The sequence below is a fragment of the Thermobia domestica genome, chromosome 16, assembly GCF_964235325.1.
Source record: "Thermobia domestica chromosome 16, izTheDome1.hap1.1, whole genome shotgun sequence".
NCBI classification, from domain to species: Eukaryota; Metazoa; Arthropoda; class Insecta; order Zygentoma; family Lepismatidae; genus Thermobia; species Thermobia domestica.
Genome location: NC_137469.1, coordinates 131246341 through 131274039, shown reverse-complemented (window position 1 = coordinate 131274039; position 27699 = coordinate 131246341). Strand labels below are relative to the sequence as shown.

General features: G+C 36.1%; 1 protein-coding gene across 1 annotated transcript in view; it reads left to right on the top strand.

Moving 5' to 3' along the window:
* Positions 1-2698: 2698 nt before the first annotated feature.
* LOC145673417 (uncharacterized) overlaps positions 2699-27699 on the top strand; it is a 755597-nt gene continuing 730596 nt past the window's right edge. Inside the window, exon 1 of the mRNA XM_081743106.1 lies at positions 2699-3365. Coding sequence (XP_081599232.1) covers positions 2843-3365 — 523 coding nt within the window. The 5' untranslated portion in view covers positions 2699-2842. The remainder of the gene's footprint in view (positions 3366-27699) is intronic.

The window sequence follows — 27699 nt, the reverse complement described above, 5'->3', positions numbered from 1 at the left end:
AAGTAGAAATAATTTCTAGGCTGCTAACACCGACATTTTTGTTATCTTTTTCCTGCCTTTTGTTTTTAAAATGAGGCATCTTCAAAGAAGTTCATTTAACTAAAATTTTGATGTGCCATATGGAGTTGTTTCTTTCTTATATATGTGTGTGTCTTCTTGCCTTAATGCATATAAATGTGTTTTGAGCATGAGCGGATTTAGAGGTTTCGAATGGCCCTCAGTCAAGTGGGGGGGAGGGGGCGAGTTTTCCGCAGGAAATTGTTAATATAAATTCTCGATTTCCGTGCATTTTCATGTATAATTCTCTATAATGCAATATAAGGGGATATTTTTTTCAGGATTAAAGGCTCTTCATGTCCCTCCCCCTGTAACTACAGTGAAGCTCTCCAATGGTTTTCAGTTGTATTTCACTGTATTTCAACATTTAGATAGTCGGTATGTCGAGTCAAAATCCTAATAAAACATAGCGCCTCTGCTCTTTTTTCACTTCGAACACTATATATATATATATATATATATATATATATATATATATATATATATATACGTGTATCATTTAAATAATTTATTAGGGAACATCAATAATTGATAAAAATAACACAAGTTGGCGAGAAGCATTTCAGTCTGTGCCATTTGTTTAGAGATAGAAGAAAAAGGTAACAGAAACAAAGAAACATTATCAGAACAACAACAACAATAATAATGGTAGCGATAAAAGAACGAATACTGGATATTACAAACTAGGCAACAAGCTTATAAGTTTATTCTTTCACGACTTGCAGTAACAGGATTACCGCTCATAAAAAAGCTACATCAGATGGTACAGCGGGAGACACTTCTAAATGGTACACCTTAGCCGTAAATCTCCATATAGCTGTACCATTTAGAAGTGTCCCCCGCTGTACAAGATAATGAATTAAAAAAATTACCATATTATAAAAGACTCCCGTGGATTTTTGAAGCTTATTTGGATTTAACAGATATACATGATCAAATATCAAAAGTACCGTTATTACCCTGCTTCTGTGTTTCATACAACACTGTCTTATCAAAAATTGTACCCATCATCCCATGATATCCTACCAAATTATCGTATGATCTTTCCTCCAAGATAGTACCAGCAATTTGGCAGGCATACATTGACAGACTTCCAGCAAAAACTATTATAATCTGTACTGACGGTTCAAAAACCCAGAATATGGTGGGTGCAGCTATTTACATACCTCAAGAACAAAAAACTATAAAATATAAACTTCCGCCATACACTTCTATTTATGGAGCAGAAACATTTGCTATCAGGCAAGTATTACTTTATGTAAAAGCAAACCGATTTAATAAAGCTTGTATTTGCTCTGATGTTCCTAGTGTTTGCACAGCTTATCCTCTATACATTGGAATAAACAATCAACTTGGCTTCAATTACAAATTAAAAGTATCATACTATCCCTCAACTCTAAAGGGGTAGAAATTCATTTTCTATACACGAAAGCCCATAATAACATGATTTTTAATGAACTAACTGACACAGCATGCAAACTGGCAGCTCGAGACTGCTTATCTGCAAATACAAAACTTCCATACCACAATTTTATGCCTATTATCAAAGAAAAATTTAAAATATACTTAGATCAATATAGAAAAAAATCAGGATGGGCTCAGGTATATATTATTGGAACATCACAGATCCACAAACTACTAAACCGTGGAATCAAATTCAACACAGGAAACGCTCAGAAATTATAAATCTTTTTAAGCTTCAACTACATACGGAACTAATCCCAGCTCAATTATATAAAATCAATGAAAAAGACACCCCTGGATGTTGGTGTGGGGATAAAAAGGCCGATATAGATCATATTATTTTTAACTGCTCTTCCACTAGTAAATATAGAAACATTCTAATTGACGTAATCACGAAAAATCATGGCATTGGCCCTCATAAGGTCCAAAATCTTTTGTCATTAAATAATGCAAAAATCAATAAAGCTCTATCTTTTTTTTACAAATTAACAATGTCAATATTTTAAAAACAAATGACTAAAAAGACTGGAAACTACAAAAATGACATGTAAACTTCATCTTTATGTACATTATACTTTGCTGTAAATTTCAATCCGGTGAAATAATAATAATAATAATCAAAAATAATATTATATTTCAATCGCAAAATCTTTGGTAACAATCCTATAATTAGTCATAACAATGTAGTGTAATTATTTCACCGGATACTCAACAAGTGTATAAAATTTTGAACAACTTAGTGTAAGCACCTTTCTAGTGTTGTTGGCGAGATGGATTTTAACATCTGCGCCAGTATAAAACACCTCTTTGGAGGTGATCAAGATCAAGAAGAGGGAATAAGAGATAGTGTCGCTGTAAACACTAAGTATTGGGGAGCTTTTCTGTTATTTTTTATTCAATTTTTATCATTTACAGTTCATTACTTTGGACAATTTTATTATTTGCTACAATTTTCATATACTATATCTCGTTTTCAATATGTTCATTCACCGCTTATCCTTCTGTATTATTACATTAATAGTGTGATAAACAATTTTATTTAAAACAGGCGAATTACTTATTTCAAACAATTTATAATTAAAACAAATATAGTGACGTAGTCCACAAGGCCCTAAGGCTGGGACTTCCTTTATAAATCTTTAACGGAGGTAACTGAAAGAAATAAAGAAAAAAAAGATCAAGATGAATACTGGATATGTTCGCGATCTTGCTTAAATATGTTGATTTGCTTGATATTCTATTTTAATGAATAGTACTAGTTTAGAGTGCAGAAAAATGAAACTAAAATAGAAGTTTTAGTGAGTTTAGTGAGGAAAACAAAATGGAATCAGAGTCAAAAGAACCATTTGTAAGCTTTGCAGATGAAGAGGAAAATGTTTCACAAAAATCTACGGACGTTATTGATGAAGAGGACCAAGATTTTACCAATCATGAAGAGACGATAGATAAAAAATATAAACTTGGATGGAGGAAAATAGTATTTCTTCCGTTTAATCCAGTCTGGACATATTTTATTCTAATTGCAGTATATTTACAATATCAGACTAATCTCATTTCTGCATTTTTTACAAAATCAAGTAATGTGGACGTCCTTGTGTTCATACTTCTTGAAATTATTTATTTATTTGATTTCTCTTTATCGCTGATACACCGACTCTGTAGAACATTGCAGATTAGAGATGTATATATTCCTAAACCCTGGAAGTGGCTTGTTCTTGATATGATATCCTTATTACCAATTGGCGAATTATACCACCTTGTATCTAGAACATATAACTTTACATTGCACCAGTTTTTGCTGTTAAACAACTATGTAAGAATATATAGGATTATACAGCACTTTGGTAAGTGATTTGCATTGAAATTGGATTTAGTACAGATTGTGAATATTGCGACAAGGCAATGAAAAGTTTACAATTAAAGTGTAATACTTAAAAAAAGCTCTAAGAAGTCAGTTTGTATCTGATTTACTTTAGAACACACAAAGAATTAATACTAGCATAAAACATTCTATAATTATTACGTAATCCTCCATAATTATATGTTGCAAACTGCTCTGCAACGCAATATGCAAACTTCAAGAACAAAGGCTGGTTGCATTTATTTGTTTCACTGTGACAGTTTCTTGGAACAGCGTTCGATCCCAGCCAGCGCCAAGTGGATTTTGTATAGAACAAATACTGTGTGCATGGATATTTTCCAAAATTTTCCCGTTTCCTTCTATTTCCATCTTTCCACCATTTTCATCTCACCATCATCGTCTCCCTAAGCCTCGGTGCATAATTGTGATACGTTAAACTAAAAAAAAACTTCCTTTTTACCACCATTCTATTCATTATCATCATGACTGTCTCTTTTAGTCTAGGAGCACAATTGTCGACGTCCATCTATATAATAAAATTAGCATTTGCCCTTGGGCCTCCTAACTTTTTCTGTTACTCGGTTACTACTTGTTTGGTTCCAATAGTCCAGGTAGTTGATTGATTTACTTGTATTACGTTCTCTGTAAGTAGTGAGGCCGTATTTTCTTGAATATATCCTAATGGTTGATTGATTGACTTGCATTACGTTCTCTGTAAGTAATGAGGCCGTATAGGACAATACCTGGAGTTTAAAGTAGAATCTCAACTCCTGTAGCCTGTTCTATGTTTTCCCACCAGGAACCGAATCCTAGAGCTCCTGCGTCAAGGACATACATGACAACTACTTGACAAGCGAGGGAGCTACTTCGTAATAGTTCACGATAAGGGTTATCTTGTGGAAGTACGTATATTTAGTAAAAGTTGTAAATTAGCTAGTAAAAAGTTTTTAAGAGATTTTTGAAGAATAGTATTAAAATATGTCTCTCATTATTATTATTATTATCATGGGAGCCCGAAGAAAATTTTCTGGGGGGAGCGTAAATCCCTGGTTGCTATATTACGTTTGGTATTTTTTAAAATTTGTATTAAGAATATCTTAAGAAATTTAATATATTTTCGTGAGCCAGAGGGGTGAGCCTTCCCTTCGGGGGCCCATTATTATTATTATTAAGTATTTTGCCTGTTAGCAGGTCCTGGGACCAATGAGATTTTTTCTTTTTAGTTCGTGTCTGGAAATGTTTCGTACGTTCCCAACTTCGCTGAAATAAAAGTTATAGAAGTTATATTATTAGTTTCTCCTTGGACTATTCTCCCCGGAGTAATTCCCACTCGGAGATTCAAACGATGGATTAATTTCCCTTTCGAATAATTTGCCTAAGGAAAAATCATCATTGAATTTATTCTTCACCTTCGTCCTTCTGAGGAGAAAATAATGTGGTAGTATTCGCATTTCCTTTCCACATCCCCATGCCGTTGACCACCTTGTGTTTCATCCGCCTTTGAGGACAGCTTGTCCTCTAAGGAGAAGGTGCTCTGACCACTACCAGCTCATTCGGTCTCCAAAGAGGTCGTTGGCACCTGGAAGAGGTTGACTCTTTATGCTGGGAATCAGGCGTTCCTCACCTAAGTTGGCCGCCTAATACATTCCCCTCATTCTCTCACGAGGAGGTGTAGGTTGGGATTTTCCTGTCGTTAGGATGAGACCCAAAGGCATTATTCAAACCATTCCATAATGGTTCAGAACGAGCAAAAAGCTGGACAAAACCCAATTTTTGAAAATTGCGTTAGAAGGATACTGGTTTAGTGTATGGGTTAAGAAATATCCAAAGTTTACTATATACAAACAATGAACACGAGTAACATGTAATGGGTGAGTTAGATAGGGTGGAAGTTAACCATTGTAAGCATGTCTCTGAAATAGTTGTCAAATAGAGTATTTGACATTCAAGTTCATGGCTTGATACCTACGAATATGTGGTTCCAAGAAACATTTGTTATATATGGCACCAATATACCTCTCAAGCACTGCAACTATCCGAAGTGGCTATGCAGTATCTTCCATATGTACGTTTCCTCGAACAAAATATGTTAATGTGGCAACATCTCACTTGTCTTTCCAGAAGGTTCACAAAACTACCGAGATTTAGTATAGTGCCCAGCGTTCCCCAGCGGAGTTGTTGAAATGATCCGAAAGAATAATCCATGGTAAATTGTTTTTCATGAAGTTTAGGTGCGAATATGTGCGAGTTCGTGAAATATATGTTTCTTTGTGATTGGGTGTGGTGACAGTACAACGAAATTAATAATTTTTAGTTTTTACTTGAAGGAAGTCTGTAGTTTATCATAAAGCCGAGACACATTCAACTCTATGAGAAAATGAAATAAATGAAAGGACATTGTCAGAGGAAGCAAACACGGAATGTCCAGACCTGGGTTTTGACGCAATTGGACCTTGGTGATTACCCAGCCCGCGTTAGTGAAATATTCGAAGAACTGTTTCCAGGTTTTGCATCAAGTACATAAGAATGGCAGAAATCATGACATTGTTCTGAATACACATACAGAATGGCTTGAGGGAGGAGAACTGACGTTTACAGTCCAGAGACAGATGGAACGTTGATCAAATCCTCGCGGTCGTCCATCGAAGGATTTCAGAGAATCTAGTGACAGAACTAAACGCAGCAAAACGAAAGACTTACACGCATCTGCAAGTACATCGGAACTGGTTTATGCTTCCAAAGTGAGTCGTCAGGCATTAGGACAAAAAGATGCAGCCAAAGTACTTCATGAAGTGACAGAAACAATTCCGACTAGAGCTCGTAAGACGAGGCAAGCGTTTGTGAGCCCAAAGGACCAAAGTATTTCACCCAAACCATACACCAAAGAAGAGGTGCTTGCATTATTTCTCGATGCTAAGTTAACCAAAAGCCAATACAACTGTATACGAGCTGGTGCCAAAACATGCAACGCAGACATTTATCCAAGTTATCACCAATTACTCACGGAAACATGAGATTCAGAAAGAGTTGAGAGAAAAAGTAGACCTTACTGTTGAGAGATCCAAAGCAGGAGGCAGTGGAACAAGCAATGATTGGAACACTGCTAGGAGATTTTTGCAGATCTATACAAATCTTTACAAATAACGGAATTTCTGAACAACTGATTACACGTTTTTTGGTGATACTGTCTGTAATCAAATCTGGACTTGATATTGATCCCAATACTTTTAACAGTTATGCACTTTAGACAGTCAAACTCTTTGTTCATCTTTACAGTTGGTTCTATATGCCTGCTAGTGTCCTCAAAATACTTGTTCATGGATTGGCTGTGACACAGAATGTCATTTTACCAATAGGTCAGCTTTCTGAAGAGACACGGAATAAAGAGTTACGAACATTTCGGGAAGATCACTCGCGCAAATTCTCTCGCACTATTACGAATCAGTATATGTTGCATATGCCTCTGATTACTATTGATACCTTTCTTTCGAATATTAGGCACGTGGCTACCGAGAAGAGAAAACGTTGCTGGTCCCACAAAGGACGACTACTATTGAAGAGGCGAAACAGCCAACGCCGCGTCAAACAGCTAAAATAATGAAAGCATCCGATCTGTATGCAGTGATATTGATTATGACATGGATGATTGACGTACAGATGTGGTTCACAAAATCAATTCTCGATTTTCATTTGTGTGTGAGAGCAGTAGAAAATGGATCGATCTGGCTCAGCATTGGCCAACTCAGGAGCCCCTGGGAAATTGAGCACCTTACACCGTGAACCCACGGTCTTTTACGACCTCCATTTTAAGGGTGAATTTGTTCCCTTTTATGAGCACTTTTTAGGGGGTGTACTCGTTCCCTTTTATGAGCATATTTTTAGAGGTGAACTCGTTCCCTTTTATGAGCATATTTTCCAACCCCTATTTTAACATAGCAGATAACACATAAGATTACGAACACATATAAGAGCAGATAACAAATAGCAGAGACTACGTAACATAGCAAGGGTGTACTCGTTCTCTTTTATGAGCATATTTTTCAACCCCTATTTGAACATAGCAGATAACACATGGAGACTACAAACACATAGAAGAGCAGATAACACATAGCACTATTTTAACATAGCAGGTAACACATAAGATCACGAACACATAGAAGAGCAGAAGACTACGTAACATAGCAAGGGTGTATTCGTTCTCTTTTATGATCACTTTTTCCACCCCTATTTGAACAAAGCACATATTACATAAGACTATGTAACATTGCAGAGCTAATACAAGAGTATGGCTTATTTTCCAATCCCTATTCTAACATAGCAGATAATACATAAGACTACGTAACATAGCAGGGGTGAACTCGTTCCCTTTTATGAGCATATTTTTCAACCCCTATTTGAACATAGCAGAAATTATAGAACAGATAATACATAAGACTACGTAACACAGCAAGGGGGTAATCATTTCCTTTTATGATCTCTTTTTCAACCATTATTTGAACATAGTAGATAGTACATAAGACTATTTAACATAGCAGGGGTGTATTCATTCCAACCCCTATTTTAACATAGCAGAAATTACGAACACATAGCAGAGCAGATAATACATAAGATTCATTCTCTTTTATCAGCATTTTTTAGGGGTGTATTCATTCTCTTTTATGATCACTTTTCCAACCCCTATTTTACCATAGCAGAAATTACATAAGACTACGAACACATAGCAGAAACGTTTACATTCCCGATTCGATACGCCCCTTTGAACCGATTTGGATAAAACTCAGTATATAGGGGTTTTTGAACATGCTGATTACGAATATCATATTTATTTTTACCTGGGTCTTATAGTTTATGTGGGATACGCCCTTCTATGGCGATTTTAACCGATTTGGATAAAACTCGGTATATGGGGGTTTTCGGACATGCTGATTACGAATATTATATTTATATCTATTTGGGTCTTATAGTTTATGTGGGATACGCCCTTTGTATGAGAATTTTAACCTATTTGGATGAAACTCGGTATATGGGGGTTTTCGAACATGCTGATTACGAATATCGTATTTATTTTTACCTGGGTCTTATAGTTTATGTGGGATACGCCCTTTCTGTGACACTTAAAACCCAATCACTCGTAAACGAAGCAACATATTGAGGTGCTGTTTCCACATTTAGTAATTGGTCATCAACTACTACAAGTACCAAAAATAATGACCATCGAGGTCAAAGGTCAACATACTTAAAACCTTATAGCCCGGAAACGGAGCGAAATATTGAGGTGGTGTTTCCACATTTAGTAATAGTTCATCAATCACTGCAAGTTTCAAAATAATGACCATCGAAGTCAAAGATCAAAATACTTAAACCTAATAACTCGAAAACGGAGCCAAATATTGAGGTGGTGTTTTCACATTTAGTAATTGGTCATAAACTACTACAAGTTCCAAAATAATGACCATCGAGGTCAAAGGTCAAAATACTTAAAACCTAATAACTCGAAAACGGAACCAAATATTGAGGTGGTGTTTTCACATTTAGTAATTGGTCATCAACTACTACAAGTTCCAAAATAATGACCATCGAGGTCAAAGATCAAAATACTTAAACCTAATAACTCGAAAACGGAGCCAAATATTGAGGTGGTGTTTTCACATTTAGTAATTGGTCATAAACTACTACAAGTTCCAAAATAATGACCATCGAGGTCAAAGGTCAAAATACTTAAAACCTAATAACTCGAAAACGGAACAAAATATTGAGGTGGTGTTTTCACATTTAGTAATTGGTCATCAACTACTACAAGTTCCAAAATAATGACCATCGAGGTCAAAGGTCAAAATACTTAAACCTAATAACTCGAAAACGGAGCCAAATATTGAGATGATGTTTCCACATTTAGTAATAGTTCATCAATCACTGCAAGTTCCAAAATAATGACCATCGAGAGCTCGTAAACGGAGCAACGAATAAATTTTGTACAAAGCAGAAAAAGTGAAGGAGGAATAAATTTGAGTGGCCTATTGAATTTTGCACGAACGAGCAATCTAATTTGTATCTAGCTCAGAATTTCTGTACCTGTTTGGGTTTTTCCAAATAAACGAAAAAAAATAATTTGGATGGACTAACGAAAAAGAAAGCGAATATATGCCATTTTAATTAGCTGAGAATTATAGGTCTTCTTGTACTAATTAAATAAACGAAGGAATATTGTACCAATGAGAAATGCCATTTTTCTAGACCATGTTCTAATATTTAAACAAACGAAGGGGTGAATTTGAGTGACCTATTCAATTTTGCACCAACGAGAAATAACTGCGTATTTTAAATCATTTTGTACTATTTAAATAAACAAACAATCGGATAAATTTAACCGGCTCAGAAGTTCAATACTGTTTTGTACTCTTGAGTGAGCTTTCCAATTTTGTAGCAAGAAGGACCATTTTTTAAACTAACTCAGAATTTCATTTCATTTTTGTAATACTCAAATTTGGCTGGAGTGTTTAGTTTTGTACGAACCAGAAAAATTTGATTAGATTATTTCCTTATGTACTAACTGGAAAAAGTGGAGGGCCATTATTCAAATAAACGAAGGAATAAAGTTTATAATTTTGTACCAACTAGAAAAAAAGAAGTGAAGTATGAAGAAAATTTAGGTGGACTATTTTCTTTTGTACCAACTGCAAAAGAGAACAAGATCTACTTTAACTAGCTCATTATGTACTGTTTAAAGAAACGAAAATTGACCATTATGTAACTTTTGAACTACTGAAATGTTCTATTTTTGTAGCAACCAGAGAAAAAACCAAAGAAGGCCCATTTTAACTAGTTCATAATTTTTGTAACGAAAGAATAATTTCGATATTCTACTTTTTATACCAAGAGAAAAAATGAACTAGCTGAATAAACGAAAGAATAAAATTAAGTGACCTATTCAATTTTGTACCAATGAGAAATGCCATTTTAACTGGCTCAGAAAAAGGTGAAGAAGAACTATTTTATATAATTTTACTACTCAAATAAACAATGTAATATTTAGTTTTGCACCACCGAGAAAAACAAAGAAATTGCACCATTTTGGAGTATTCAAATAAACAAAGGACTTATAATTTGTGTCAACTCAAAATCGATTAAACGAAGTAATGCATTTGAGTGAGCTATTTAATTTTGTAACAACCAGAGAAAAACCGAGGCTGAGTATTATAAACCATTTTGTATTTTTTTCAACAAACAAAGGAAAAAGCAAAAAAGGACCATTGTAACCAGCACCGAATTTTATATCATTTTAAACTAGTCTAATAAACGAAGGCATAAATATGAGTGAGCTATTTAATTTTTTAGCAACCAGAGTGCAAAATTGAATAGGTCACTCAAATTCATCCCTTCGTTTGTTTAAATATTAGAACATGGTCTAGAAAAATGACATTTCTCATTGGTACAATATTCCTTCGTTTATTTAATTAGTACAAGAAGACCTATAATTCTCAGCTAGTTTAAATGGCACATATTCGCTTTCTTTTTCGTTAGTCCATCCAAATTATTTTTTTCGTTTATTTGGAATAACCCAAACAGGTACAGAAATTCTGAGCTAGTTACAAATTAGATTGCTCATTGGTGCAAAATTCAATAGGCCACTCAAATTTATTCCTCCTTCACTTTTTCTGCTTTGTACAAAATTTATCCGTTGCTTCGTTTACGAGCTCTCGATGGTCATTATTTTGGAACTTGCAGTGATTGATGAACTATTACTAAATGTGGAGACACCACCTCAATATTTGGCTCCGGTTTCGAATTATTAGGTTTAAGTATTTTGATCTTTGACCTCGATGGTCGACACTTTTGAGACATGTGGTCTTTGGTGATCGATTACTAAATGTGGAAACATCATCTCAATATGTGGCTCCGTTTTCGAGTTATTAGGTTTTAAGTATTTTGACCTTTGACCTCGATGGTCATTATTTTGGAACTTGTAGTAGTTGATGACCAATTACTAAATGTGAAAACCACCTCAATATTTGGCTCCGTTTTCGAGCTATAAGGTTTTAAGTATTTTGACCTTTGACCTCGATGGTCATTATTTTGGAACTTGTAGTAGTTGATAACCAATTACTAAATGTGAAAACACAACTTCAATATTTGGCTCCCTTTTCGAGTTATTAGGTTTTAAGTATTTTGACCTTTGACCTCGATGGTCATTATTTTGAAACTTGCAGGTTTTCGAGTTATTAGGTTTAAGTATTTTGACCTTTGACCTCGATGGTCATTATTTTGAAACTTGCAGTGATTGATGAACTGTTACTAAATGTGGAAACACCACCTCAATATTTCGCTCCGTTTCCGGGCTATTAGGTTTTAAGTATGTTGACCTTTGACCTCGATGGTCATTATTTTTGGTACTTGTAGTAGTTGATGACCAATTACTAAATGTGGAAACAGCACCTCAATATGTTGCTTCGTTTACGAGTGATTGGGTTTTAAGTGTCATACAAAGGGCGTATCCCACATAAACTATAAGACCCAGGTAAAAATAAATACGATATTCGTAATCAGCATGTTCAAAACCCCTATATACCGATTTTTATCCAGATCGGTTGAAAGGGGCGTATCGAATCGGAAATGTAACTTTTTCTGCTATGTGTTCGTAGTCTTATGTAATTTCTGCAATGGTAAAATAGGGGTTGGAAAAGTGATCATAAAAAAGAATGAATACACCCCTAAAAATGCTGATAAAAGGGAATGAATCTTATGTATTATCTGCTCTGCTATGCGTTTGTAATTTCTGCTATGTTAAAATAGGGGTTGGAATGAATACACCCCTGCTATGTTAAATAGTCTTATGTACTATCTGCTATGTTCAAATAAGGGTTGAAAAAGAGATCATAAAAGGGAATAAATACACCCTTGCTATGTTACGTAGTTGTATGTATTATCTGTTCTGTAATTTCTGCTATGTTCAAATAGGAGTTGAAAAAATATGCTCGTAAAAGGGAACGAGTATATCCCTGCTATGTTACGTAGTCTTATGTGTTATCTGCTATGTTAGAATAGGGATTGGAAAATAAGCCATACTCTTGTATTAGCTCTGCAATGTTACATAGTCTTATGTAATATGTGCTATGTTGAAATAGGGGTGGTAAAAATGATCATAAAAGAGAACGAATACACCCTTGCTATGTTACGTAGTCTTCTGCTCTCTGCTATGTGTTCGTAATTTCTGCTATGTTAAAATAGGGGTTGGAATGAATACACCCCTGCTATGTTAAATAGTCTTATGTACTATCTGCTATGTTCAAATAAGGGTTGAAAAAGAGATCATAAAAGGGAATGAATACACCCTTGCTGTGTTACGTAGTCTTATGTATTATCTGCTCTGTAATTTCTGCTATGTTCAAATAGGAGTTGAAAAAATATGCTCGTAAAAGGGAACGAGTTCACTCCTGCTATGTTACGTAGTCTTATGTATTATCTGCTATGTTAGAATAGGGATTGGAAAATAAGCCATACTCTTGTATTAGCTCTGCAATGTTACATAGTCTTATGTAATATGTGCTTTGTTCAAATAGGGGTGGAAAAAGTGATCATAAAAGAGAACGAATACACCCTTGCTATGTTACGTAGTCTTCTGCTCTTCTATGTGTTCGTGATCTTATGTGTTACCTGCTATGTTAAAATAGTGCTATGTGTTATCTGCTCTTCTATGTGTTCGTAGTCTCCATGTGTTATCTGCTATGTTCAAATAGGGGTTGAAAAATATGCTCATAAAAGAGAACGAGTACACCCTTGCTATGTTACGTAGTCTCTGCTATTTGTTATCTGCTCTTATATGTGTTCGTAATCTTATGTGTTGTCTGCTATGTTAAAATAGGGGTTGGAAAATATGCTCATAAAAGGGAACGAGATCACCCCTAAAAATATGCTCATAAAAGGGAACGAGTACACCCTCTAAAGAGTGCTCATAAAAGGAAACAAATTCACCCTTAAAATGGAGGTCGTAAAAGACCGTGGGTTCACGGTGTAAGGTGCTCAATTTCCCAGGGGCTCCTGAGTTGGCCAATGCTGAGCCAGATGGATCCATTTTCTACTACTTGTGAGTCTAATGAAGACTTGTATGTATGAGTGTAGTAAGATTAGTACATGTGAGTGTACTGACATATTGCATACGAAAATGCAATATTTTATCAGTGTTTACAAACATTTCCTATTAACTTTTTCTTGCAGTTAAGGCTAGTGCAACCGAACGATGAATGTGTTCGTTAATTTTTAGTACTATAAGTATACAATTCTCACATATTTGGGACTTTAGAAACATTTTCTACATTTTTATAACCAAGTATAGGTTTTGGTCAGGTACTTCTAGAAAATATGTCCACCAAGGTATTTTAGTTATCCCCCCCCAAAATAACACTTTTGTTAAGAAGAAAGCGTATTATTTACACGAAAACGAACGTATCACCAAGATTGGTTTTTATTACAAATGTTCAAATTTGTAATTGCAAATATTATTGAAAATGTTTTTGTACAAATTTACAAATGTTGACACGGCAAATATCCCAGAGGTACTTTTCTGAAAACCAAATTTGTTCAATCATTTCTACATCAACTGTGACAACTCTTTGTGTTATCTGGGGGCCGCGGTGGCTCAGTGGTAGAGCGTTCACCTCTGGTGCTTGGGGTCCCGGGTTCGATCTCAGCCCCCGCCAAGTGAACTTTGTGGTGGACAATCACCGTGTGCGTGCGTTTTCTCGGGGTTCTCCCGTTTTCTCCCACTTTCTTCATTCCACCATTTCATTCATTACTCATCATCACCGTCTCCTTTAGCCTAACCGGCATAACCGTGGGACGTAAAACTCACAGATTTCATTTCATTTTTTCTTTGTCTTATCTGGTCCCGCAGCTCATTGCCAAGTAGTCGTTCAGCTACGACCTTGCAATTGTACTTCGCAACTAAGATATACAGTAATTTCATTATGAAAACAAGGAATCGACCTATCTTGCTGGAAAATGAAATCTGCATCCATAACTTAACATAATTGTGATATTTGGTAATTCTTAAGTACGTCCAATTATATGTCGGTGGTGGTGGTCTGAGCAAAAAGAAGGGAAGTTTGTTCAAGACACATTCGCCTTTTAGTCCAGTCAATGAAGACGGTGTACAGAACATGGTGAGGAACAGAATTTTGAACTTTAGGACTGTGTTTGGAGTAGTTAGGAAGTAAACACACTAAAAGTCCTCGGAGGAGCGGGGTAGGTCACTTTTTTCAGGTTTTCGCTTATATCTCGAAAACGCTGCTTCATAGCGAAAAAGTGTTTATGTTCAAAAAGAAAGCTGAGGAAATTTCCTACAAGATTATTTCTATTTTTTTCCCTATTCCTAATAGTTTTTGAGATATCCGCTTGTCAAAATTCCACATCCTTCACTTTTAGTTCAAACTTTGCCCTTTAGCACATCTTTCCTTAACTTCACCACCTCTTCCCTTAACGTATAACGGCTCACATATAGTACGTTTAATTTTGAGTATCGTAATAAAAAAGTGAAAAAAATTGGGAAACTAGCTAGAAAAGTGAATGAAATGCACATTGTCGATTTAGCTTTATTACCCGAGTTGAAAGAACAGATGCTCCGAAAGAAAGTATTTTTGGAAGGGTGGAACTCCTTCGTGGCAAAGCGGTTAAAGTACTCTCCTTTGGTGTGGAGACCCGGCGGGAGCTCATGTGGTTCGGATTGCACGTTAATCAGTAAGTCCCGTCTTATATACCCTCGCTGCTGAAAGGGACGTTAAACTCAAAATCAACTCAACTCAAATTTGGAAGGGTGAACAGGAGAGGGGAATTTTCCTTTAAAGTCTCCTTGTATTCATGCATTAGTCGAGTCCAGTTTGTTTTTAACGCCTGTCGTATGATATTGCTAAAGAATCTTTTCGATTATAAGAATGCTTTTATATTTCCTGACAAAGATCCACTTTCGCAATAACTATCGTTAATAAGTGTTTTGTGTGTGGTGGAGACATCGATGAATCAGCTGGCGACGTTTCAGGAGTGTCAGAAAAGGGGAATTCTTTTCGCTTATACAAACACGTAAGGAAATGTAGAACAATAAGCGCTTCTAGATAAATGGTTAGAAATCTCTCCTAGTTCACACTTCATGTCGAAAAAATCACACAAGGACCCAAACTATTGTGGCTGATTTTAAGAGACATGCTGCATCAATAGCATCACAACCAACTGAAATGGCGAGTTTAAGATCTTCACTACCAGATTTTGATTTCCAAAATAATTATTTACTATGTACTGACCCTGTTGAGAATGAGGTAAAGAAACCATGTGACAATCACGGTGACAATCAAGCTGTCACGAAAAGATAGAACATTCCCTCTTTCCTCTCTGTGAGTTCATCCATAGAGATCAACGATAAAAAGGTTACAGTAGATCCTTTCCTGATTTTTCAAAGGATTTCAGTAATGAAAAAAAGGATGAAGACTTGAAGAAATTTTAGAGTATGAATTGACCTCATTCCGATAGCCTTGTTCAATGAACATGGTCCGAGAAAAAACAAAAATCAGTCCTATACGTTGTTTGATCCAACCACCAAGAACATACATCTGCCAAACTTTGACGTAATTGTTGATGGAAGATTTCTAATTTACAAGTGATTTGGCAAAGGGGATCTTCAGTGAAGGATATGTGAAATTTGTCAAGAATCACTATCCTGGAGAGAGCTGGATTGTAGTGTTTGATGGGTGCGCAAATTCAGCGAACAGATAAAGACAGTTGAACACCATCGAATGAAGAATTCCGTCGACATCAATTTCAATTCGAACACGGAAATATCAGTGATGCAAGACCAATTCCTCTCTAATGAGCACAACAAAAGGAAACTGATTGACCTGCTGAGGTCAAAACTCCACGACAATAAGATTTAAACTCTTCAAGCATCAGATGTTACTGACGTGTTGATAATTACAAAAGCCACTGAAAAGTCAAAAACAACTAGTGTCGCTATCATTGGCGAAACGACCTGGCAGTTCTATTGACAAAAACTACAGGTAACCGAGATATTTTGTTTGTGAAACCTGGCCTAGTGTGAACGGGAGGAAGGATGATTGCATGTGATGAATAAATTTTGAAAATTAATTATTATATTAGAATGCAAATGTGGGAGGAAATTTCACATGCACACTGAAAATTACTCTAACTTTACGCAACCTCCTCTCACAAAGTTAATTAAAGGAATTTAGATCAGTCGGTAGAGTCTTATTTAAAAGAAATTAAAATTTTGAAAAGTTAAACTATGTCTTCTGAAACATGAAACTCTAGTTTTCAGGTTTATCGTAGTTTTAACAACCATCCTGAGTGTGAAAGTTACCCAAAACAAACATGAAATATGCTCTCCGTATTCACGACTCATTCATAATCCCAGCATCTGGCCTGAAAAGGAAACAAATAGACAAAAAGGGTAACACACACCTTGCAGCCAAACTGTTGAAAGGAAAGAGACTCCCAAAATTCCGGTGCTAATCCGTTTAATGCACCGATCCAACATTCCAAATGCAAAGAGTATAATATTATATACAAAAACCACTCGCGCGCCGTCTCACACTTGAGACAAGAGAAAAGAAAAAAAAATATTTCCTTTTTAATTTTAATTCACCCTTTTAGAGATCTCGTTCAATTGTTCGTGCACGTTTACGTGATCACACTGATCTCTTCTTTCTTGCAGTGTCCCTGCATGTAAACACTTCTTACACTTCGCTGTGGTGTTTCTTCCGTAGTCGGCTACCAAGGTTTTCTGCATCCACCATTCTCCTTCTGTCTCTGGAATGCTGCTAGGCTCTTTTACTGGTGATTCTCCCTCTAACGTCTGGGTTATGTTGCGTCAGTGGCGGTTCAGCGGGTCGTCCTCTGTGCCATAGTACTAGCTAATCTGTGTATGTGTAATGAAAGATCGCACTAATTCGCCATTATATTAAGCACTGCAATTTTATTTCGCTAAAACACGCCTAATTCGTACAAGGCTAATAGCTGAGTCTCTTGTACCAAAATTATTTAACTAAACTGTAAGGCATTTTAATATTGGTCATAGCCTAAAGTTACAGGCGTTTGTCCTGACCAATAATATAACTAAAATTTAGCAATCGCTGCAAATAACGAAAAACATGTTATACGGCGCTCGACGTATGCTTGAAAAGTTTTATACGGGCGAAGCACTTCACAAAAACGTATGAAGCAATGTCTCTTCACACCTAAATCTGCCGTACATGTTTCACTTAATACAATATTAAAACACTGACATTCCGAGAACCGCACCTTCTTAATTGTTAAGAGTACTTCCTACTCTCATTCCACTAGGAACTGAGTTCGAAGTAAACGCAGTTTATATGACGGTAACTAAACTTTTAGCGGTCATTTCGTAAAATTTCAAGTTTGACACACTCACAATGTATATATATTTCAACTAAACACTGTCTTTTCTACACAGAGCTTAACGTGAACGACGTTGAAGCTTCCAAGATTCGGCATTAACTCTCAGTTAAAAAAAAAACTAAGAACTTCGATACCGATACTTCCGTCTCTACGAATCAAGAAAAACTGCCCTTTCTGGTTGTGTACCGTACTGTTTTATTCAACTGAAGTTCATTGTTTGCTGGAACTTCGTGTTGGGTCAAACCACTATTACCCGCTTCTCCCAAAATAGGTGGGGAAGGTACATCATTCACCGGAAGCCTTCCAGTGACCTACTTATTTTGAGACAGTCAACAGTTTTCTTGTTTTTCTGCACTTTCTGTCTCACTCCAATTAAATTGCTAAATGTCACTATACGTGCTGGGTAGCTTATTCACTAAGTTTTAATATGGTGTATCACACTCACTAACACTGTGCCGTGTTACTTGGCAATATTTAAATAAAAAACAAAATTATAGAAAATTGGTCACTCCACAGGTTCGCGTACTCGTCTTGACAAGTGGAACCACCTAGTGGCGACACATGTAACTTTTTGTCCCAGTGACATTGAAAATCACATACAACTGAGATTGATGCATTAAAGAATTTTGTTTGTTATATGATTTCTCATGTTAAATACACAATTTAAATATGCTATACAAACGCAAATATGTAAAAAGAGTCCCTACCAGGGCTGTCATGGTTTTACACATCAAAACAGGTATTATAATATTATTTGAGAGTTCTCTTCTCTATCATCCAGTAATGAATCTTGTCGATGTTTAAAAAAAAACTGAGGTTTGTGTTAGTCTTTTGAATACTTCTCACAACCATCAACTAGGCTTATAATTACCATTAGTACAAGCCATTATTATAATTCATACTAAATATCGATCTAAATATATCTAACTACTACGGATACATCCAGAAAGTTTATATACATATCATAACTCATACTCATGTAGCAAATCACACGGGAGAGCAGACGAAAATAATCCCTTAACAGAGACATCTGACGGATGTTTCTGTACTATTACAAACAGGATTCTGAACGACTCCAACCAGGACTAAAATGAACTCGTCCAAAATTTCAAATTTGTCAACTTTCTCCTTTCTGATTGCAGTTCGTTGACTAAGGGACGCTTCCAGTATCTAGAACGCGAAAAGAAGGCGTGTCTTGAAAATCTAACACCTCATTGTACCATCAATTTTGTCACAGATACGCTAAAATTTTGCTTGCTATGAAACCATTGTGCTAGCGGACTTTCTGTCTCCATAATGTCAGTGTATGTTCCCAACTATAACTACACTAGAAGTTGAGACTAGCTCTGCAGATATACGAAGCTTGGAGCTCATGGTTATTCTACCCAAATAAAGATAGCCACATTGATTCACTGTTTTCTTCCCACGCTGTGGGAACAAGGCTCCTTTAGAAAAGCAAGTTTTCTTAACGTTTTTTTTTCTGAGGACTTCTCTGCCTCTACTGCAAGCAAAATAACATATCTGAATTTCAGAATGTTCTATCTTCTCCAAAGTGAATTTTAAATAATATTAAAATATCGCTGCACCAATATGACGTCCCGTCCTGTTGTTACTATATTTAATTAATTACACTAAACAAACAATATATATGCACAAAAATACCAATAAACGTTATCTGCTCCCGTTGCTACGTATGCAAATTCAATAAACTACATATGTAAATTCCCTAATTAAGCGATTAAATATTCATAACATGAAGCAAAAATTTAATATGCAAATCTTATATAAACACAGTTCATGTGCTGTTCACACTAGGGAAAGTCAAGACCAGCGTATATTCCACTCAACAGATACAATAGTTAGGACTAAAGGGCAGTTTGATCCTGCATGCCTTTACAGGCTATGACACAACGAGTGCAGTATTTCGGAAAAGTGAAATTGGTTTTCAAACTTTACCAGAAACAGCCAGACATTTGCAAAACAGCTGAATTCTTCTCGAGGTCTTTCTCATCATAAGCTGAAGTTGAGGAAGCTGGTCGCAAATGTATCTTGATATGAGTATTAAATAATGACTCATTTCAAAGAAAATTTAGTGTTCGACTATTTTCTTCTCTGAGGACTTGGCTGAAGTTAAGGGATGAGGTGCTAAAAGGCAAAGTTTGGCTATAAAAGTGAGGGGAAAAAGCGATTTTTGAAAATTTGCAATTTTCACAAGCGGATATCTCAAAAAAGTATTAGGAATAGGGAAAAAAGAAATAGAAACAATCTTGTAGGAAATTTTCTCAGCTTTCTTTTAAACATAAAAACTTTTTCGCTACAACGCACCGCTTTCGAGATATAAGCGAAAACCCTCAAAAATGATCTTCCCCCGCCCCTCCTGCTCCCCGATCACCTTGTAGGTTCGGGTACTTTTAGTATGTGTACCTCCTAACTACTCCAAACACAGTCCTGAAGTTAAAAATTCTGTTCCCGACCATTTCCTTTTGAGCGTCCATTGACTGGACTATTTGGTTAGTCATGTATATGTTCGATCATTTGATATTAATTCTGCTTACTTCATACCCGAACATTATGTCTATGAACACTTCCGATAGGATGAAATATAACCTTGTAACTGAACATAATTCTGTTCAGAAAACTATCATCAGTCTTAAACGTGTTCATCATTTCCTCACAAAACTTAGCTCGATTTCCTTTGTCACTCAAATTTTGCAATTTATATGGCTTAAATTTCACTCGCTTATGCAACACGTTCCATGCTATAGATTTAGGAATGTTTAACTCTGAGTTCTGATATCTAGTTGACTTCCGTGGATTTGCAAAAAAATTGTTTGATTGTCTCTGCAGAAACTGTAGTCCTACTTTAATCTGCCATCTTTGTTACATAATCGGTTTCGATAAAAGGATATACCATGCATGGAGTGTGTCTTTAGAGAGGTTCGGATACTGATAAAGTATGAAATAAATGGTGGAATGAAGTATGTGGGAGGAAACGGGGAGAATCCTGAGAAAACCAACACCCATTATGTTTATCCAGCACAATGCTCGGTAAGCATGACTAAACGGTTGTAGGCCATTGGAATTAATAAAACCACAAACAACTCATTCTGACTCCACGGTGACTGATACATCATAGTAAAAGACGCGCGCGGCGTTTAAAGATAGCGTCTGTATCTCGCAAACTACGTTCAACGTAAAACTTGATGATAGGCTGGTTTCAGTGCTGCATACGTTTCTATAAGTGCAACTGCGATACTTTCTTCTTATCGGTTCCTTGTGCATAATTAATACAGACACGCAGTAGATTAATATTAAAAAGAACTATCCGTTTATTCTCAATCTGTTTTTATTTCAATTATTTATTTTAAAGGAGAATATAGTTTAAAAACTTGTTGTAACTATACTGTATTAAGCTTATGGATAAGTTTCTATAAACTGCAGGGCTGCAATGGCTCAGTGGTACAGCATTCGTTTCCCGTGCTTGTTCCCTGATTCGATCAGGGCTCCCGTCAAATGGGCTTTGTGGTGGACAAACACCACGTGTGTATGAGTTTTTCGGAGTTCTTCCGTTTCCTTCCATTTTCTTCATTCCACTATTTCATTCATTTTCACCGTTTTTAAGCCTACCTGGGATAAGAGTAGGACGTAAAACAAAGATTTAATTTCATTTCATTATCTACAAACTACAATGTTTTCAAGAAAATAAACCAAAAAATAGTATTACATTTTATTCTACCCTATGTAAACAATGGAATAATTATATTTTCGAACTCTTTCCAACTGGACATACAGACCTACACACTATCATAGCCATCCATAGGGTCATAAGACACACTCAGCCAGTATCTACGCTTTCAAATGAAGATAATATTTTTCGTAATTTGTTAGCACTAAGGATCAATTTACAGTCTTATTCGAAACGAATCTGGCCATCTGTCTGTCTTTGAAAAGTTCTGTAGTCTTCTCAAGTTTTAATTTATTCAAACAAATATTTATTTCACTTGGCTAATTAAAATTATATTTACAGTCAAAGTATTAGACTTTCCTATATACGATTACCAGAACATGATTTTTCAAAGCAAGGTAGGTGGCCAAGATTGTTTTGAACTAGATTATACATTTAATTGTTAAATTGTAAGAAAAGTATAAATCAATATACTTGGCGTATAGCAATAATGCTGTCAAATTTGTAATTTTATTTTTCAAAATTGGGAAGAAATATTTTCATTTCCATCATTTAAACAGCTTGCTGGAGTAGAAGAGAGAGACGCCTGAACGCTACTGAAAGAAATTTTGTGGCAGAGTTAAGAAAGTAATTATCAATATACTGTAGTAGGGTAATGGATTTCAGAAGCCGTCAGGGCTGTTGCGAACCTGCTGATTAGATCAAAACAGTGCACGGATATTGTTAATTTATAAATTGGAGGAAATCTATACTAGAATGGTTTTAAAAGGACCTAAAATTAGTAATTTAAAGGTTCCAGTTTTCTAAAAATGTATATTTATTTCATTAATCCTTATAGATAAGAGTTTCTGATTAATTGACTGACTGTCCTACGCCCAGGCCAAACTGCTTAAGAGGCCCCTTCACGGTGAAATTAAAATACAGCTAATTTTACTGTAATTATGTGATATCTTCAAATAGATAAAAGATAATCGAAAAGTGCAACAAGAGTTCGCTAGACAATATTATTTTACATGATATACCATTTTCACGACTCACTTTTCTGCTTTCGATTTCTAGCCATTTAGAAAATCGGCATTTATTTTCGCGTTTCTAAATGGCTGCAAACGGGAAGCTACTAGGTGACTCGCTACTAGGTAAGCTACTAGGTGACGCTACCTTATGCAAAATAATATTGTCTAGGGCGCTCTTGTTCCACGTTTCGATTATCTTTTATCTATTTGAAGATATCACATAATTACGGTAAAATTAGCGATATTTTAATTTAGCAGTGATTAGGCCTCTTAAGCTAGAAACTTGAAATTAGGACAGTTTACATATTTTGTGGTGTGGCGTAAGGTACTACTAAGGAAGGATTTTTGGAAATTTACACTACATTAGTACGTACATTAATGTTACACTGCATTAGTAATTAACTTTTGCTATTAGAAAAAGATCGAAGCATCAGTTTTGGTCACAAAATTGAAGACATAACCTTATTTAACGTTGCACTATATAAAACCTAACATACGCAAGATTTCTTGAGAACAAGAACTGAGCTTGTTCATGACGGACGAACTGTATCACACTCTCAGAGATATTCCCGCGCTTATTATTTTACGGTGAAAAACAATCAATTTTGGAGCAAACACAGTAAAAATAAGCTTTTGACTTCACTCAAGCTAGAGCCTTTCAGTATTAATCACGAAAATTCGGATTTTCAGACCTATAACATGTCCACTCCACATGCACCAAGCCTGGTTGCAGAACCAAAGCTCCAATGTCAATACACGAAGATTGGGCATGTCACCTCACAAAAGGACAGAAACGCTCATGATCAACAACGAAGTCAGGAACATACACTACTACTGCTCACCGAGCCGCCGGTCCCCGCTCTCCAGGACTCATTCTCGGAACTTGCATCCGATGACTCATATGCAACAAGATCATGACGCGGATGACCATTTCAACTTTTCTCACCAAAAGAAAACCTGCAGACGAAAGAAGATATCTCAACCTCAACAATGGAAAGGGTGGTGTGCATATACTGTGGTACTTGTAGGGGAGGCGGGGCGAATATCAAATTCAATTAATTGTTCTTCTACGCATATATATATATATAGGGTGTTTCAAAACAACATCGAGAATGTTTCGCGGTTTTCTTTTCAATAAAACAATAATTCTATTTTCTTTGACACAGACCCACACACTCACAATAATTGCTTGTAGAAAGAAAAATGAAATGAAATTTTTGAGTTTTACGTCCCACGTTTATGCCGTCTAAGCTAAAGGAGACGGTGATGATGAGAAATGAGTGAAATGGTGGAATGAAGAAAGTGGGAGGAAATGGAAGAACTCCGAGAAAATCCACGCACACGGTGTTTGTCTACCACAAAGTTCACTTGGCTGCTTGTAGAAAGAAAAGTGTAACTTTAGTTCATTTCCTAAATATTATTTCTTTTTTAATTTTTGAGGGTTTATTGTTTCTTCTTCTTCTTCTACGAATAGAGCGGGAAATGCTCAAGTGATATCTCTTTGGGATATGTGTTCCGTATGTTTCCAACGAAGTATCAATCATTACCCTGTGATAATTGGGGTCACCACGCTCCCGAACGTGAGAGTCTAATCCATGCCTGTGTATAAAGGTTAATTGCATGAGAATGGTCAACTTCCTTTTCCATTTTTCCTCGAAAGCTAGAAAATGTAACATAACATTATGTCCGTCCGAGCTGCTCAATTGTGCAAACAACTGAAATTTGGAAGAACAGAATGCAGTATAAAGCTGGTGTCTCAAACTTGAAGCCTTTTTACAGTTGAGTTCACGAGAGTCTTATAAATGATTTTCTCTACCCAAATCACGAGCTTCTAAAATGAGGGTTAACATTGCTTTTCCCCATGCCCTTCATTCTTGTGAAGAAAAGGGATAAAGTTGAATTTCTGCAATTATTATAAATTCTAATAATATTCTAATAACATTCTTATAATTCAAATAACATAAACCTTTTTCTAAATTATCTAATGAACAATCCAAATGAAGTTCTTAACAATTTGTAGCTAAGACACATAAACTGTTTAAAAATTGTTTCATCTTCTTCTTCTTCTTCTTCTTCTTCTTCTTCTTCTTCTTCTTCTTATTATTATTATTATTATTATTATTATTATTATTATTATTATTACTAGCGTCAATTACCCACTTCGCTAGGTTTAAAATAAAAAATAATAGTAATATGTTCCGTTAGTCAGTTACTTTTGGCTATTACTGAAGTGCCCTCTGATGTCGGTTATTTTCGATTGTGTTTATATATCTCCCCTCCCCATTCCCAAGTTGCAGGGCTGAATTTGGATTTAAATAGCATCGGAAATGTCACTGTTCATCTCAGCGACCCCGAAAACTATGGATTCAACAGTAATAACGGTCATTTTCGATCATTTATACAGGGGTTGGACAAAAAAATCTAAAAACACTTCATACAGGACACGTAAGTTTGGCCCTCCACTGTACAACACATATTGCGGTTGCCGATCGTTTTTTGTTTTCAATGTGCCATGTGGACCTTCCTGTTCTGTCAGCAGTAACCCATTCACCTGTGAGTGTCGTGGTGTGAAAGTTGTGCGGTAAAATGGGCGACCTGACAGACTTCCAAAGAGGCATGATCGTTGGTGCCCGTCTGGTTGGAGCTTCAGTGGCAACAGTGGCGAACATTGTGGGGGTATCGAAAGGCATTATGTCCAATGTCACGAGGGCATATACATTTCATGGGCAAACGACGTCTGCAAAGCACAACAGTGGTCGAAAGACAATCCTTTCAGATAGGCACCGGAGGGCATTGAAACGGATTGTAGCAGCTGAAAAGAAGACCACTGCAATGAAAATTACGTCTGAACTCAATTCCGGCCTATAGAACCCGGTTTCATCGAAAACAGTGTTACGGGAATTTCATAAAATGAAAATTCATGACAGGGCCGCTATCGCCAAACCGTTGGTCACAGCAGTAAATGCGAAGAGGCGTATCCAGTGGTGCAAGGACCACAAGGCGTGGACTCGTGAGCAGTGGAAACACGTAATGTGGTCCGATAAATCGACCTTCACCTCGTTTCCAATAACCGGTCGTGTTTGCGTATGGAGAACAACCGTCGCAGGCCTATGATACAATTGGTCTGCTACCAATTGTAAAGCACGGGGGTGGTTCTGTTACAGTATGGGCACTGATATCATGGTTTTCTGCTGGCCCCATCATAGCCCTGCATGGAATGATGAATGCTAAGGCATATGAGGCCATTTTGGGGAACCAGGTTCTACCCATGGCCCAAATATTATTCCCTGATGGTGATGGCATCTACCAAGGTAATTTGGCAGCCTGTCACGCTCCAAAAACGGTGAAATCATGGATTAAGGAGCATGAGCAGGAGCTATCACACCTCCCCTGGGTTCCACAATCACCAGATCTGAACATCATTGAGCCATTGTGGTCTGAGTTAGAAAGGCGTGTTCGGTCTCATTACCCTCCACCAGCATCCCTTAAGGAACTGGAGCATATTTTGGAGGAGCATTGGTACAAAATTCCACACACCACGATTCAGGAGCTGTATACGTCCATTCCACGTCGGATCCAAGCTGTTTTGGAGTCAAAAGGACTCCCCACACCATACTAGGTATGATTTTCACACTTTTGCAAACGTTTTAGATTTTTTTTGTCCAACCCTTGGATATACTATATATATATATATATATATATATATATATATATATATATATATATATATTCTCCTCTCCCCTTCTTCTAAGTTGCACCGTCAAATTGAAATGATAAAAACCATCCCAGGCTGAACATCATTTATGTTGAAAATTTGATCGAGATCGGTCGGGTGGTTCAAGAATTATTAAGTCATAAACGTAGAGCCTGTCTATCTCAGATGTGCCTTCGGAAAATATGCGAAACATACTTCGGCCCCACTCTCGCTACCCACTGATGGATGAAATCCTCCCGTTCCTCCCTTTACTTTGGGAAAAGAAGTGAATGATCTCAGCTGTATTGCCAATGTGTCATTCAGTCGTTTGGTCTTGACGAGTGAAGATCGTAGGCTATTTAGAATGGTTAAGAAGATAGAGGACATCGAAGTCCATGAAATAATTCATTGTGGCAACGCGTCCACTTCCAACAATTGAAAGATCTTGGCCGCAGTAACTTGTCTCTCGTCTTTCGAGGGAGGTACGGAAAAACACACATCGACAGCAGCACCAGAAGGGGCACAGTTGAAATAGAAACAGTATAGCTACTTTCATTTTTATTTATATAGATAGATTATACTATTATTATTATTATTATTATTATTATTATTATTATTATTATTATTATTATTATTATTATTATTATTATTATTATTATTATTATTATTATTATTATTATTGCTCTTTTCTGATGGTAAGCAGTAACGGCATTTTATTCCTCAAGTGTAATAAAGGCGATTCTACATATATTTTTTAAAAATTTATTTATGAAATGAACTTTTCAGTTCAAATCGATTTGAAAACTGGAACAATATCAACAGTACATTAAATGTATTTTAAAAAATAATACGATCAATAGTTTTTCTGCTCCTACCACTTTCTATTAGTGGTAATTTTCCCACTTTTTTTCTTTCTTTCGTTTTTGTTTTTAAAATACACTTCGATGCTTGTGTTTTCAACTACTAAATTTTCGCTGAAGTGAAAGAGAAGCAGTTTGTGGTTTCCGTGAAAATTTTCAGGAAAATAAATTACACATTATTTCCTCTCTAGCAAACTTTGGCCACAATAATGCGAATGTGAAAGAGGTTCTCTTACAAGATTAGCATATGCCGGACGATTTGTTAAAAGTTTGGAAGCTGCTGTAATAGTTTTTTATTCATGATAAATACCAGCACCTTTTCTTCCAGGAAAATGCACTTATTATTGTGGTTGATGCGAAGCGAGCGAAGCTCTTCTTTACACGACTTAGGTGTTGGGTTCTTCAGATAGTCGCTCAAGATGCGAGACCTGCTGTTAAGCAAATTTGATATATCGACTCGAGAGTACACACTGAGTGTTATTAGGGGTCGAATGTTCCGATTGGGCATACCATTGAGGAATAATCACTGAAAAACGAGAATAATCAATAAAGTTCGATCGCACTGAGAAAAATACGTTATCCGGACAGCAATACATTGTTCAAATATACGGAATCCTCTTGCCTACTACAGAAATCAGTACGGAGCATAC